The following is a 15644-nucleotide window of genomic DNA, read 5'->3' on the forward strand; positions in this document are numbered from 1 at the left end:
ACAATTTCAGAACAGTTGGCACACGTCGCTATTCGTTTTCTGTACAGTGTCTGAATATTCGCTCACGTTAAAGCGACGAGATGTCGTTTGTCAGTTTCCTGCCATCTATGTTTGTTTACGATGCAATATGTCTGCAACAAATATAAGGAATATTCTAATTTCTGAAATTATATATGTTTAAGTTTCAACAAAGCAACACATCTATCTGTTGAATGGTCCGTGTCTCACGGTAGCAGGCTCTCTTGTCAGGCCCGATTGTGTTTTAGGCAGACACTGGGGCGCTCATAAGGCAGGGGGGGGGGGGGGGGTCAAGTACAGCTCAGTTCCCCTCTGCGCCGATTCTCCTACGTGACCGAGGGGCAAATGGACGTTCAATGCTCGAGGCGGCAGAGAGGGGGCGCCACGGCTGCCGGTGGCCTGTCCCACCCAGGGACCAGCGAACCTCGTGCCTGGGCAGGAAACCCTGTGAAGCCTCCTTCGTCCTCGGACACCTGACAACTGGGGAGATAGAAATAGTGTGTGTGCGTGTGTTCGTGTGTTTCAAACCTCATTGTTCATTGTGTCTGCGTGTGTGTTTGTGTGCGTGTGTTTTTGTGTGATGTGTGTGTATTTCAAACCTCATTATTCATTGCATCTTCGTGTGTGTTTGAAACCTCATTATTATTGTGTCTGCGCGTGTGTGCGTGTATGCCTGTGTTTTTTGTGATGTGTGTGTCTTTCATACCTCATTATTCATTGTGTGTGTTTGGGTGTGTCTGCGCATGTGTGTGTGATGAATGTGTGTGTTTCAAACCTCATTATTCATTGTGTGCGCGTATGCGTGCGTGTCTGTGTAAACCTCAGTGTGTGTGTGTAAACCTCAGTGTGTGTGTGTGTGTGTGTGTAAACCTCAGTGTGTGTGTGTTTTCAAACCTCACCTCATTATTCGTAGAATAACTGTTGGGGAAAACTGCATACGAAGTGTGGCTACATATGTCCCATTCCAATTAAATTACCCCCCCCCCCAGCACTTTGCTTTACATATTTGACGGTAAATTATACACTACTCTCCCCCATGCCACTGACACAGGAGCAGCTAAAACAAACGCCTCCTTCAGAAAAAAATAATCTATAACTACCACTAGTTACTGCCTTATTAATTTTCATAGCGCTTCAGATGCCAGGGCAAGCTTCCAGGAGCTGTTAAAGTTGAGCATTTGCTTGAATGTGTACCGATTGGAAATGTCTGAAGACGTATGCAGAACAGCATTGGCGTGATATATTTGAAAATAATGTGTAAACACAATTTTCAACACTCCCCAACGGTATTTCGAAGCACAACAGTTATTAAAATAAATATGATTCGAGGAAGTAGTCAGCGGTTAGGATAATGCGTGTCTGCTTTACTCTTGCACGTCCCTTATTCCGCCTTGAGGGCTTTTTCCCATAATCAATAGTCGTTTTGTGCGAGCCAATGGCGTGCTTTCATATGCTCGAGGACGTGTAGCTGTTGATTTGTGGACAACTACCCCGCAGTTAATTAAGTTTCTGATTTTACGTGCATTGCAGTCTTACCTAGGGTCCACCTAAGAAAGACGCAGACCAATTACAGGGCACGAGTGTCAGGTGTGTGTGTTCTGTGCGTATGCGCGTGTGTGTGTTTATATGTATGTTAATGTATCTGAGACTGTGTGTGTGTGTTGTGTCTGTATGCACGTATCTGCGTCTGTGTGTGTGTGCTTTTATCTGATTCTGTGTGTGTGCGCATGTATTTGAGTGTGTATGCGTGTGTGTGTTGTGTGTGTTTGTGTTCATGTATCTGAGCCTGTGTGTGTGCTTGTGTGCGCATGTATTTGAGTGTGTATGCGTGTGTGTGTTTGTGTTCATGTATCTGAGCCTGTGTGTGTGCTTGTGTTGTGTGTGTATCAGTGTGCATGTATCTGAATCTGTGTCTCTGTGTGTATTTATCGGAGTCTGTGCACCCATACAAAAGGAATAGATGTCGTAGGGGTGCTTTTTTAGGTCTCGCCTAGCTATTGCGTTTACGCAGTTGCTAGGCGAGACTCTAGTAAGAGGGGCATTTCAAAGTGCTCCCAAAAGTGGATTGCATGGCGAGCACGCGCCCAATCACGTGCATCGTGCCGCCATGCAATCCGTTTGGGGAAGCGCTTCAGCCCACTGGCGCCCTCGGTATCAACTTCAAAGGGTCCGCTCCCCCGCCTGGAATGCGCTCCTCCGCCCCTTGCCGCTTCAAAGCCTGCGTTTAGCGAGATTAAAGTGACACTTCAATAGCTCGAGCCCACGGGAAGACACGCGCGCGCAGCGTCTTTTGTCTTCCTTGTTTTTAGTGTGGTCTTGCCTAAATGATTGATGTGAAACCTAAAATAATGAAAATAAAACCCATAAGCCCTTGTGGTCGACCTTACTTGGTAGCCAGTGTTGCTGCATCAATGCGCTGTCCTTGTCAGCACATTTGCCTTCGGCTCTCGCTCTCACGTGTTTCTCTCCCCGTGTGCTCCAAGTTACTCAGTAGCACGTGAGCTTCTCTCCCTCCCGCGCACTTGTTGCTCTATTTCACCGGTGTGCCTCTCTGCTGCCCCGCCCGTCGGTGTTGCTCTCATTCGTGTGCTTCTCCTTTGCCCTTTGCTCACCCTTGTGCCCTTCGTTCACCCTTGTACCCTTCTCCTGCCACCATCCTTGTTGCTTCCCATCGCTCTCTGTGTTGCTTCCCCCTTGCTCTTTCCCCTCAAACGCTCCTCCAGTGACAGATTTAACAACAACATAAAAACTTTTGCGCTCGTTTTTTTAAAGTTTACCTATCCACTCTGGTTTGCTCAATAAAAACACAAAAGGCGCGTGCATCATTTTGTAGGCATGTGCATGCGCTCGGTTGCAGAGTGACGCAACTGTGTCATTGCACTTTTTTAGGTCTTGCCTTGCTATCGCGTAAGCTATCGCAAAGCGAGACTATTGTAAGGTTGTTTTAAAAGTGCTCCCAAAAAGCGCATTGCATGGCTAGCACGCGCACAATCACGCGCATCGTGCCGCCATGCAATCCGTTTGGCATCGCACTTCAAAGGGTCCGCTCCCCCGCCTGGAATGCGCTCCCCCGCCCCCACCAAGCGCGCGCGCCACGCTCCGCCGGGCTTGTCTTGTTGTACTTTCACTTTAGATCGTATTTTAACGAGTAACGTGCAGGAGAGGGGATGTGCACGTGTAGGGCTGGCGCCGCGTTTTTTTTTTTATATAAAAGCTTCCATGTCAATTGCAAGCAAAACAAAGCCGTGGCTGGTAACACGCTATCCTTTAAACTGCAATTCATTTAATTACAAGTGAGAGAATGACGCACAAAGGGAAAAAAACGTGTGCAAATACTGAAACGCAGCATACTCACTTTATTGTGCGCCATACCACCCCTTGAGCTGCCAGCCGCCACCTTGGCTACTACCGCTTTGGCCACCGCGCTCGTATGTACAGTGTTTGTTGCCACTCGTCGCCTCAGCTACTGCTTTGCCAGCGTTCGCGCATGCGTAAGCCACTGCCTCACTCACTCACACCTGCGGCTCTAAAGAGAAGGCGGAGGAGTAAATTGACAAACTAGACCACATACTACTAAATAGCCAAACATGCGTGAAGGCCATATTGGATGTAGCTTTACTTGCTCCGTGATTAGCTACCCAAGTGACCTTGCGGACATGTCCCTTTTATAGGAGTTTGTCAACTAATGCTTCATCTTGCCCACTGAGCTCCCATATAAGCAACTGGAGAGAATTGTGATTAAGAGAAAACGAGCGGATTAAGAGGAGCCGGGTTCTTCGCTGACAGTCACTATCAATCGTGCAAGCAGACGTGGCTGGTAACACGCTACCCTTTAAACTGCAATTAATTTAATTACAAGTGAGAGAATGACGCACAAAGGGAAAAAACGTGTGCAAATACTGAAACGCAGCATACTCACTTTATAGTGCGCCATACCACCCCTGAGCTGGCAGCCCCCACAACACTTTTCACCCTGGACTCTACATTTAAATAGCCGCAAGCGTTTCCAGGCAGGGCGGCAGCTACATCTAATTAAATAACTGCTCTGTGGCTCCTTTTTTACCATCATCTCGGACTCTGCTTTTTTTTTCCTTTGCAAAACGATCAGCGGAGCTCCTTTCGGGGGGGGGGGGGGCTTTAACTTCATTTAATCTCCCCGTCCTGTCCCCCAAAATCAATTCCAGCCGGAGTGTCGTGAGATGGCAGCAGCCATGTTGAGCTGTATGTGTAAAGGGCGGCAGCTACATGCTACAAGTAAGTGACTTAGTAATTAAATAGGAGAATTTCTTTTCAGCATGAATTTAAATGTTTTTCATCGTGGTTGGTACTTTTGTGAGCTCCGTGATAATGTACGAAATGATATGTCTGAGCTGCTTTGTATGTGTTCTGAGGAATTCTTTTACCTTCTGCAGTGTTTATGTTCACGAGGACTTTGCCATCTCTGCAACTGCATGTCCAAATGTTGCTCCGGGGAGTGTGTATATGATTTTTTTTTTTTTGTTTGCAGTTTTTTATAGCGCGAACTCGACCCGAAGGTACTGGGGTGCTTTACATGAGGCACAGTTACATTACACAAGGACACATTCTTTTTTGGTAGGCATGTGGAGATTAAGTGATTTGCCCAGAATCACAGAAGCATTTGCAATGTAATGGGTCTCGCATTACTGAAAGTTTGAGCTATTGGTGTTTCTAATAGTTCCATTTATTGTTAGCAACGCCAATAGCTCAAACTTTCAGTAATGCGAGACCTATTGCATTGCAAATGCTTGTTTTTCTTTAGCTATGGTGCACAGCATTGGCAAAAACAATTGGAAACACTAGTAGGTACGAAAGCAGAGACCTGTTGGTTTTGCCAAATACCTTTTTTATTCTGCCCTAGTTATTTGGCATGCACAAGTAGGTATGCACAATATATCAGTTGTTCAAAGAAAATATTTGATCGCAGCCTAATTCTAATGGATTTTCTAATACTGCGCTCAAAGCTCAACAAGGACATTTTATATTCTGCTACATTAGATATGCACATTGGTATGTGTTTATATGTAGATTCTGGACTAGCAATCAGTCCCACATCCTTTACTGTAGAGCACTGAAGTATGTAAACTTCATATTCAGTCATGCCAGTCATTCCTCTTAATAAGCGGAAGTGTTTGTATTTGTCGCACCCCAACGGATGCGGTGAGCTGTTTGTGACGTCAGTGATTACGGGGACATGGACTGCCAATGAGTGGCCGTGTTCTGTTGATGAAAATGCCAGCTATCGCCCTTGGAAGAGATTACCTGCAATGTCGACTCTTGCCACGTCAAAAAGGAAGTGCGCCTCTTGCATTTACTTTTTGTTTAGAAGGCAATATGCTGTTCCCTGTTAACTAATTTTAGAAGGGCTCCTGGCTCTTAGTTATTAATGATGGCCTTGTTGTTGCAGCGCTCTCTGTTTCCATTTAGAAAATGAGAATTGATCCTGTCTCTGGCATTCCATCCGCCGCATCACACCGTGGACACAATTTAGCCATTCCAGCTTTGACCTAGATTAATGGCAGTGCTCTATATGTAGTCACAACTGTAGCTTTGAAGATCCTTGTATATAAGCTGCCATTTGGGATGCTAAATGGAATACAAGATAGCATACTTTGGCATTAAAATGCCCTAATGTATTAAGGCTGTGGGGTTATGTACTACAGGCATATTGGCTCCGAATCGCCAAGATAGAAATCTACTTCTGTAAGTTTATTCCTACATGTGAAATATATTTAAAACTTTCTGGGGATCCACAAATCACATGAGCACTCACGCAAATCTATGACAGACAAAATGCCAGATTCACAAAAATGAATGGAATAGTACCTGCATAGATGTATGACTCCACCTAAATATAAATTTATTTTTACACACTTAAATCTATTTATGCCAAAAGGAATCCTTCTGTCAATTTGTAATAGTTATAAAAAACGTAATTTTGGCCATGAACCTATGTTTTTTTTACTTACTTTACCTTTGTGAATATCCCACTTGATGTCAAGTAGGACTACTACTGAGTAAGATTTACTCATGCAGATATTCACCTAAGTGGGAAATCTGCATGAGTACACAATGCCGAAGGATGTGTCTCCACATGTAACCTCTTCATTTCTAAGGTATTTTAAGACCCTTTAGTAGACAAGCATTGGCGTAGCCAATAGGTCTCGCCTTTGGGACCTTATAAGTGTTTAGCCATGCAACAGTTGCATAACTAAATACTTATAAGATCCCAAAAGCGAGACCTATTGGCTATGCCAATGCTTGTTACTGATTGCAGCCTGGAATTTCGAGTTGGTGATATTGTGATTTCTCCACTATCATAAAAATCTAAAATATAGAGGAACAAAATTTCGAAAGGTAAGTGCATACAGGGAAGCATAGATTTACTACCCTTAAGTCTAAACCTATGCCCCTTGAAGATATCTATATATATTAATATATATATCATCAAGGTACATATATGTGGAGTTAGTAGGAATATCCCCTTCTAAATATTTAGGACCCACATCCTTTTTTTACTGTTTTTCATTCCGTCGATAACAATGCTGTGGATTTCAAGTTACATGAGGAGCAATGGGATTCTAGACAGAGTTTGCGGGCTTATGTTTAAAATGAGCCCATATTTCCTGTTTGATTGTACGGCTCTCCAAGCCGAGGCCCATAACCAATGGCTTCATTGATTCACTTATCCACCTCACTGACACAGCAAGTTGTGACCAGTGAGCGCGTCTTTTCTAATATTGCAGTAGAGAGCAAAGTATTGCAGAATGTTTTGTTCTTCCAATTAGAAAAACAAATCTATGAAGAAGAATTGAAGGAAGAATGTAAAGGGCTGACAAAACCACATGCAGGATACCATGCAGAACTCCTTCATCAATAGAGTCAGCTGGGGTGAACATAAGTAGCTTGTAAAGAGTTGCAGTAAATAGATTACCTAGTAAATATCATAAGAAACAAATGATACTTAATGCACAATGTAAAGCACAAGGGACTCTCTTATAATTGTCTGGAGGTCTCAAACCTGTGGTGGTTGTTCCAATTAGAATGAATTGTCAAACTCATGTAACGTAACTGGTGCTATGTAAGGCGCTCTAATACCTGATTGGATTCGGGTCAAGTTCGCGCTATATAAAACTCTGCAACAAATATCATAACATTGACTAGAATACGTAGCAAACAAAAGTATTGTTTTTATAACAATATAAAGGAACAATAAAAATATTAAATTCCACAAATATTGGAGATCCATATGAAAAAACATTAATATATAAACATGTATTACCTCCATAAATCAATGTATATTTAAAAAAAAAACGAAAATGTATTCTTACAGCATACCTGAATTATAAAGTAGTGCTTACAGTACTGCGAATAAGCAGAAAAATAATAAATAAGTACCATGCCAAAAACATTCAAAAGTGCAACGGTAACAAATAGTAAAACACTACTAATTATGAAGATGTATAAATAGAAGAGATGCCAAGTAATGAAAGCTCCTGCACACCTGCCAGAGGGTCGACTGGACTCTGTCTGAAAGAAGCACCTTCACAATAACAAGCATTTGCAATGCAATAGGTCTCGCATTTACGAGAGTTTGTGCTATTGGCATTGTAAATGACAATGCCTTTTATTTATGTGTTTTTAAAACCTGGTGCATAAACACGCCCTTTTTACTTGTTGCTCACAAGAAGGAACACTGGCAGTAACCACACCTCTTTTATTGCCAGCCTTGCTTCTTGTAAGCAAGGACTATAAAATGAATGAATAAATCAATAAATTAGTACTATAAGCACAAAGTGCATGTTTACTCACAGCTTGCAGTTTTTCAAAACACATAAATACAAGCATTGAAAATGCAATAGGTCTCGCCTTTGATTAAGATAAAGCCATTTGCTTTGCTAATGGTATTGTATAGCAAAGCAAATGGCCTTAACTTAATCAAAGGCGAGACCTATTGCATTTTTAATGCTTGTTTAAGAGTAGGCAGTGGTCCATAGGACCACCGCCTGCTCTCAAAACATCCTTTTACAAACATTCACAAAGGGGAAGGGGGGATTTGCAAATGGGTTACCACCAAATGGTGAATATTTTGCGACCACATTTAATTTGCAAAATATTCATACACGTCTCTATGATTCGTTATTAGGAAGGGACGCTCTGAACAGGCCCCTTCCTAATACTGAATCCCAAACCCAAATTTCGATTCGGTAACAGGTTACTGAATCGCAGTTGGACCTTTGTACATTTAAAAATGCCGTTTTTGCATTTGCAAATGGCCCGATTCTGCAAATCAGACAGTTTGCGAACGTAAAAAAGCTTTGTACATCTGGCCCTTGATTCCTTGAACCTAGAATGGCTGCTGAAAAACGAGTGCGTGATTCATTATTTTGGCCTCACGGAGAAATGGTCAACTGTCATTAAGTCACGCCAAAGAATTTGTGTTTAGTACTGGCAAGATTAGATCTTCCAACATACATTGCTACTTGTGCACAAGGCTTTCTCAGCCGCATATGAAGGGACTGGAAGACTCTGGTTAGTTATGCTACCATTCTTGGAATTACTGCTTTGAACATTTCCACCTGTGAGATCAAGCCACAATTTAGAACTGAATGTTGTGCTTAGCAGACTAATGAGCAATACTTTCCAAGTTTTATATTAAATGAACATGAATTGTATTTCTAGGAATGCTCTTTTCCTTGTGGTAATGACATTAAATAGAACAGTACATAAAATGCATATTTTCTGGATGCAGGGTATGAATCTATGATCATTATGAAGAGCACAAACTTCACTCAAACCTAAGATTCTCTCATACTTTCACATGCGCCAAACTATATTGTCGCAAGTACTGGATGACAGACCCGCACCACCCAGGATGCTACAGAACCTTCAAAGAAGGCTCAGGTATTTTGTAGACAATCATTTCAATATACTCTTTATGGACTCCGTGGGCTTGCAATAAAGACCAGGTGACTCTAAACCTAGGCATCATCAGGTGGGTGAGTCTTTAGATTCTGGTATCTAGTCAGGCGGTTACGAGGAAGGAAAACAGATCATTCATCAAGAGCGAAGGTAGCCGGGACATATCTGTCCGCAGATGGATCCATTCGGACATTTAAAGTCATGATGTTTAGGAACGGTGACAGCTGCACAAAGGGCTGTTGCTTATATGTTGAGGCTCGTTCAGATGCACAAGTTAACCAGATGGTCTTGATCAATAATGTTGACATTACAGAAACATCATATGCGCGCTATATGATGGACTCGTACTCTATAACAAAGCAAGAATATTAAGCCTCGAATTTGAATCCAGGGTACAAGCTAAAATACATGAGGGTTCGTTTCCTGCTGATACCAATATCCCAAATTGAGGGGTCGTGGAACACTGACTGCTGATCCTCAAAGGTCTGCCTCTTGTGTAATTATAAGGAGGAGTCAATTGAGCATTTAATCCGTTTATGTCCTAGTTTACCAGACATTCGAAAGAAATACCTAAAATATGCATTCAGTTTTATTGAATTATCTGTAGATGGTCAAAGAGGCTGTTGTCTACTGCTTTTCTATAACAGATTGTCAATTTATTGGGAAATTAACTAAATTAAATTACAATTTTAGATTATGTTTATTGTCGTCCTAACGAAGTGTGATTGAAATGCTGCTCTTATGGAACACTTTTAGATATATGTGTTACTTTTAATATGTCTAATGTATTTATTATTGTGATGAATATTTTAATATATTTTATACAATAAAGACATGTATTTATTCATTTATTAATTCACATTATGCTATTCTACCAAAAGGCAGAGACCAATCATTATGTGTCGAAAACTCTTGGTGAGAAAATTAAAGTGCAGCTCCCTCTCTCTGAAATCAGAAATACAGAAGAAAATGGGTGTAGTCTAAGATTTGTATCCTGTGAAGATCACATCTGTCCCCAGCAGCTCACAAATCTTGTCCTTGACTTATGTTCTTTTCTGTAGGTACCTGTTTCTGGGATGGTTTGTCCAATGGAAAACAAACTTCTTGAGTTGCTCGGAGCATGGAATGTGCCCGATGAAGGGAAGTCAGATTATCTAATGGCTGAAAGCACCCGCAACCTCAAAGACATGTTGTACACTGCAACTGCTTTTCAACAAGGTATAGCTCATGAAAATTTGGATATCATGTTTTTCATATTATATTTCTTCACTGTGTGCCGCAGAATATTGCTCATGGTTTAAAAACCACCTCGTATCAGGTCATATATGTCTAAATATGATCACTAGCAGTATTGTGTTACAGAACCAGCCGCCCATCTGTGCCATTGGAGTAAGTCTTAACTTGTATAGATTAACGCTTGACTGCTTTATATAAAAGGAAATCATTTAATTACCAATCAAGAAATAGCCAAATTGTCACATATCTAAGGGGGCCCGTAACCTCGGTCTATACTGGCAGAACACGCAAGAGTTCTCTGTTACCTTCTACTCCAGTCACATGCTACTGTTATGAACTTCATGTCCCACAAATCTATCCCGTCTTGACTGCATAAATTCTGTCCTTGTATTTCTTTTCATTGCAGACGTACACATTTGGCCTTCCTTTGCTAGTTCCAAGATTTTCTTCCTCTTACGATCTGGAACAACTCATAAATCTGGCTTCCTAACTACACGATCATTAACTGGAGTGGAATGTTAGTTGGACAACCACCTTCTGTTGCATCATCACTTCTTCTATCTTGTTCTTTCTCGACCAGCCCTTAATACACAAAAGAACTTCCCTGCCACTGTTTTCCATTTTGCATCTCCCTCCCTATCCTCCTTGTGACTGCACCCATCCAATGCCTTTACTACACATGCAATCACATTCTTCTCAGTTTCTTGATGACTTACATTCTTCTCTGCCACCCTCGACAGTCAGCAGTGACAGTCATGATGTTTGGTATGTTCTCTCAAAGGAATGAAAATGTCTGCACCCGGTACTGTTACTTTGCTGTCACTGGTGTCGCTTTACTTGCCCACTTGATACTGAACAAAGGCACAAGAAGCTTGTGCTCAAGATGAACAAGGACCTCTGTGGCCCATGGGTGCTGCCAGGAGTAGGTCACACTTCACCTGCACTCCTAGGCCTCCTTTTTTCTCATAACATAAATGAAGAAATAATTAGAGGAGTAAGACAGGAGCGTTTGTAGTTTCGCTTCTTAATCCCTCAAAACCATCCTCTCAATTTGCATTCTATCTAGACCTTTTGTTCATCATCATTAGAACATGCAAAGGCCTTGTCTCATCTGCAAATTGTGGTATGAAGTTAACTTCTTTTTGGGGCTGGAATGCTTTCTGCATTGTATCCCCCTGCCCTGACTGCCTGAGTGCATGTATATCTGGTACGATGACTTTATATGTTGACCCTAGCGTCACGCTAAATCAACGCCCATCAGGTCCTTGGCCAGAACATTTGGAGCCAGCCATTGCAAAATGTCTGTGCTCTCAATTATCCCTGTCTTCAATAGCTTAGCCTTCAAGCCCTGTCTTACCATCTCTGGCAAGCCTTCTGCACCCTGGACTGTGTCCCTTCCTTTATCACAACCTGGTGCAAAAAGTGATGGATGGAAATGTGTGACTTCATCAGAACCTCTGGTAATTACTCTAGGTGTATTCTATACTATAGTCTGTGTGTTTTCTATTCTATTGTTTTTAATGCATATGCAAGGGCCAACCATGTACAAATTAGTCTTAGTTGGAGTGGAATAGGAAAGCTTGAATGGCAAGGTAATTTCCCCTCTAATCCTAGACACAAGATAAACCAGACTGATTTCACACTTGTATAACTTCTGCAGCGAGTTGCGTCTTGCATTCTTATGGCACTCATATGGGCAAACCCGCACTACGTAGGGCAAGTCACTTCAACCGCGAAAAAGAGATGTCTGTAAATGCATGAGTGAATGTGATCCAGTAATAATTCACATACCATTGTGTTGTAGTGATGTTCTGATTGACAGAAGTATTCATAGTATTACACTTAACAAGGCTGCATGCCTACGCCTACCCTTTTAATTGAAATAAAATCACCTTGATTGAGATCTCATCAGCACAAGGCCGGAAGTTGCGGTATTTCAATTTTCTTCATGTCGCGTATTTGCATCTTTTGCTATTTTCAAAAATCCTAATAATTCCTTTCAGGTCTTCAGCTGATGGAGGCAGGAGATCTCTCAGCAGCTGTTGGGATCCTTCAGAATGCAGCTACAGGAATGTGCTCTACCAGGGTACTTGCTCAGATTTTTACCGCCATTGGAAGTTGCTATCAGCAAATGGTAATGCGTTTTAATTTTGTATTTTCTTTCTTTATGGCCATACTGATCTATAGTGAAGCATTAATATTATTTAATGATTCAACTCATTTTAATATACCCATAAGAGTATATGTATTTCAGAATGTCAGGTGGGGCATCCAAGCATAATTATCTTCAAAGTTCAAAGTAGTATTTAGTGAACAATTAGTAAAGTAATAAGGGCCCTGAGTAAGATGCATTTATGTTACTACGCTATGATGCAAAAAATAGTGTGGCTTGTGTAGAGCAGCAGTTTATTGTAATACAGTGTTGGAATGCAGATTACTTCATGCACCAATACCAAACATATCCATCAAAATCAAGTTGCATTTGATTAAGGCCATATACATAGCAAACAAGTTCATATACATAGAGAATAATCCTTGCATGTGTCCTCACAACCGTGAGCAGTAGGTGGCAGCGGTGTTTGAGTCCCCGAAGTCCTCACCACAAGACAGAAGACTGTAGAGGGTCTTGCCTGGAGAGAGTAAAAGGAGCGTTGGTGTTCAAATTAAGGTTTGCTTCTTTTGCCTCTCCATCATTATTGAGGGCTCTTGAAAATGTGCCTCTAGGGAAGAAAACTACACATAAAATTGCCCCAACCCATGTTCCTTTGTTAGTGGGTAATGGATGTTTAAATCCCCAGTCCAGATGAGTCTTTTCAGAATACCCCTTTATTTATCTGGCCACCTTACTTACTGGTTGGATTTCCAGTAGGCATGTCAGCTGTGAGGCTGTGCCAAAGGATCACCAGAGACCCTGCCGGACTCCTGCCTTATCTTCCTTTGTTGTCTCCCGCCGTAGCCTGGTTCTGACTATGCGACAACCCTTGGTCATTGCGTTTGCTCAGTGCCACTTTCTGTTGATCAGCGCTGTTCCTGATCACCCCATTGTAATCCGGCCAGTTAAGATGCCGTTTCAATACGACGCTGCAACCATTCCTCTGTTTGGGCAGGACTGTCAAGAACTTCTGCTGCCTGGATTGCTATTCCACACCACACTTTGAGCGTTCTTCTGCCTAGAAGGGGCAACGGAGTCCTGGTCACAGTGCAAAGAACTGCATGGCTGCACGTCAAGACCTCCCAGGCTCAAGAGTCCTATAAAATGTAATTCCCTGATTCTTAGGAAGTAGGCACTTCTCCATAATTAAATGTAATTGGGTAAATGAGGTAGAGAATTATTTGTTTTGCAGATTTATATAGCGCAAAATCGACCCAATGGTATTGGAGCACTTTACATGAGCACCAGTTACATTACACAAGGACACATTCATTTTTGGTAGGCACAGGGAGATTAAGTGAATTGCCCAGAACAGATGTTGATCTGACACTGAGGCTCGAACCTGGTTCCCCAGCTCCAAAGTCGGCAGCTCTAACTTTAAGGCTACATCCTCTCCCCAGATAGAGAGAAAAAAATAAAACCAAATGACAGGGACAGTTTGGGAAAAGGAAATCACTTTAAGCATGTAGATTTCACAGTAACATGATCAGACATAACAATGTACTAAATAAATGCCTGTTATGTAATATTGGAAGTGGCTAAAGCAGTGGAGTTGTTCAGACAAGAGGCAAGTGTAATGGCATGATCAAAAAGCAAGAAGTACTCTGAAAGGTGGAATGAAAATCTGTGTGAAAGCCTATAGGCAACGTGAGGAAAAGGTAAGATCTAAGGGAGAGCTCAGCAAGAATTAAAGCAGGAAGCAGAGAAACTCAACAACTTGCAACATTGCCATATAAAGCTCTTCTAAAGAAGCTGATTGTTGTAAACAATGGTGTACAACAAGCAGGTTTTCAAAGATTAAGGCTTTATTAAGCTTTAAAGTCAAACGTGACTCCACTCCCCGCCAGCTCAAGACCAACTGACAGGAGTTGAACGCCAAGCTCTCCCGGTAACCACAGAAACATCAGAACAGAGTCAAGAATAACAATGCGTGCCACAAGATCGCATGATATATTAGGGCACAAGATTACAACATATCTTCCTCCTTTCATCTTCCCTCAAATATAAACATGTAATATTATGCCATTCTTCAAAAGTAACACAAACAAAGCTAAACACATTACATAACAAAATCCTTGAAATACATAGGACGAGCCTTAAGCCTTTGTCCTCTTCCGCTCCCATCTTTTCTTGGTGACGCTTGTGGTAAGGAAGTTGAAGGTGAAGCAAAAACAGGTAACAGATGTTCTGCTTCTGTGAGCAACCTCCCTTCTCACACTTGCAGATGGTGCCTCAACATCCATGTTTTCACCTCTCACATCATCCCATGTAAAACTCCCACACTCACTCTCACTGCGGTTCATTACCCTCTCTTTAGACCCAAACTTCACCACCCTCCTTAAATTCCATTTCAGACCACTGTTGAGAACCAAATAGTGCTTGAAGACCTGACAAGACTTGAAATGGTCCCCGAAATTTGCTCAACCCTCTGGCAATCCTACCAGATCTAATCTTCACCCATTCACCAGATACAATTCTGTCACTCCCGCCCGTGCTCGCAAATGCAGAAATCTCTTCTCCTTTACCTCCTTGCTCCACAACCCCTTGCAACAGATTCTTCAACCAAAACGGTATCAACCTGGTTTTAGGCTCCCTACCTCGCATCATTTTAAAAGGAGAAGTTTTCAAAGTACTGTTCTCCGTTGTGTGATACGCCCACACCCTATCCTACACGGTCCTCTCCACACTCAAACCATTCACAATGGCCAACTGGATAGCCCCTTTGACCATCCTGTTTGCCCTCTCCACGATACCGTTTGCCTGAGGATTGTAAAGTGCGGTGCGTGAACGGTGCACCCCACACGCTCACAAAAACTCTCTCATCTCTCTTGAAACCAACTGTGTCCCATTGTCTGTTACAAGGCACATGGGATACCCTTCCTCCATAAAAATGTCAGAGAGGGTATCAATTGTTGATGATGTGCTTATCTCTGCCATGAAATTAACCACCAACCACCACGAATGCACATCTAGCAAACCTTTTACCATGTTTAACCCCTTGAGTGCCCCGCCCTTTCCACGCCCTGTGCCGGGCGTTTCATTAGCGGGCGGGGCTCATGACGAGATAGTCTCGTCATGGGCACAGCACAACCGCGGCCCATGACGAGACCATCTCGTCATGGGCACTCAAGGGGTTAAACCCTTCTAGAGGACCAAAAAAATCCCCACAAACCGTGTTCCAAGTTTGTCCTGAATCATGAATGCTCCCAAAATCATTTTGCGAGCCAACTTTCAATTTTTTCTCACACTCTATGCACACCGTACACCTCTCCACCCATTGAACCACGTCCGCATCCAT

General features: G+C 42.4%; 1 protein-coding gene across 2 annotated transcripts in view; it reads left to right on the forward strand.

Moving 5' to 3' along the window:
• The window catches only part of FANCG (FA complementation group G), a 249449-nt gene that overhangs the window by 97007 nt on the left and 136798 nt on the right, over positions 1 to 15644 (forward strand). For both annotated transcript variants that reach the window (XM_085628171.1, XM_085628180.1), the window contains 2 exons: positions 10020 to 10176; positions 12198 to 12328. In XM_085628171.1, the coding sequence (XP_085484297.1) occupies positions 10020 to 10176; positions 12198 to 12328 (288 nt within the window). The remainder of the gene's footprint in view (positions 1 to 10019; positions 10177 to 12197; positions 12329 to 15644) is intronic.

Source organism: Triturus cristatus, chromosome 2_1, assembly GCF_964204655.1.
Source record: "Triturus cristatus chromosome 2_1, aTriCri1.1, whole genome shotgun sequence".
Lineage (NCBI taxonomy): Eukaryota > Metazoa > Chordata > Amphibia > Caudata > Salamandridae > Triturus > Triturus cristatus.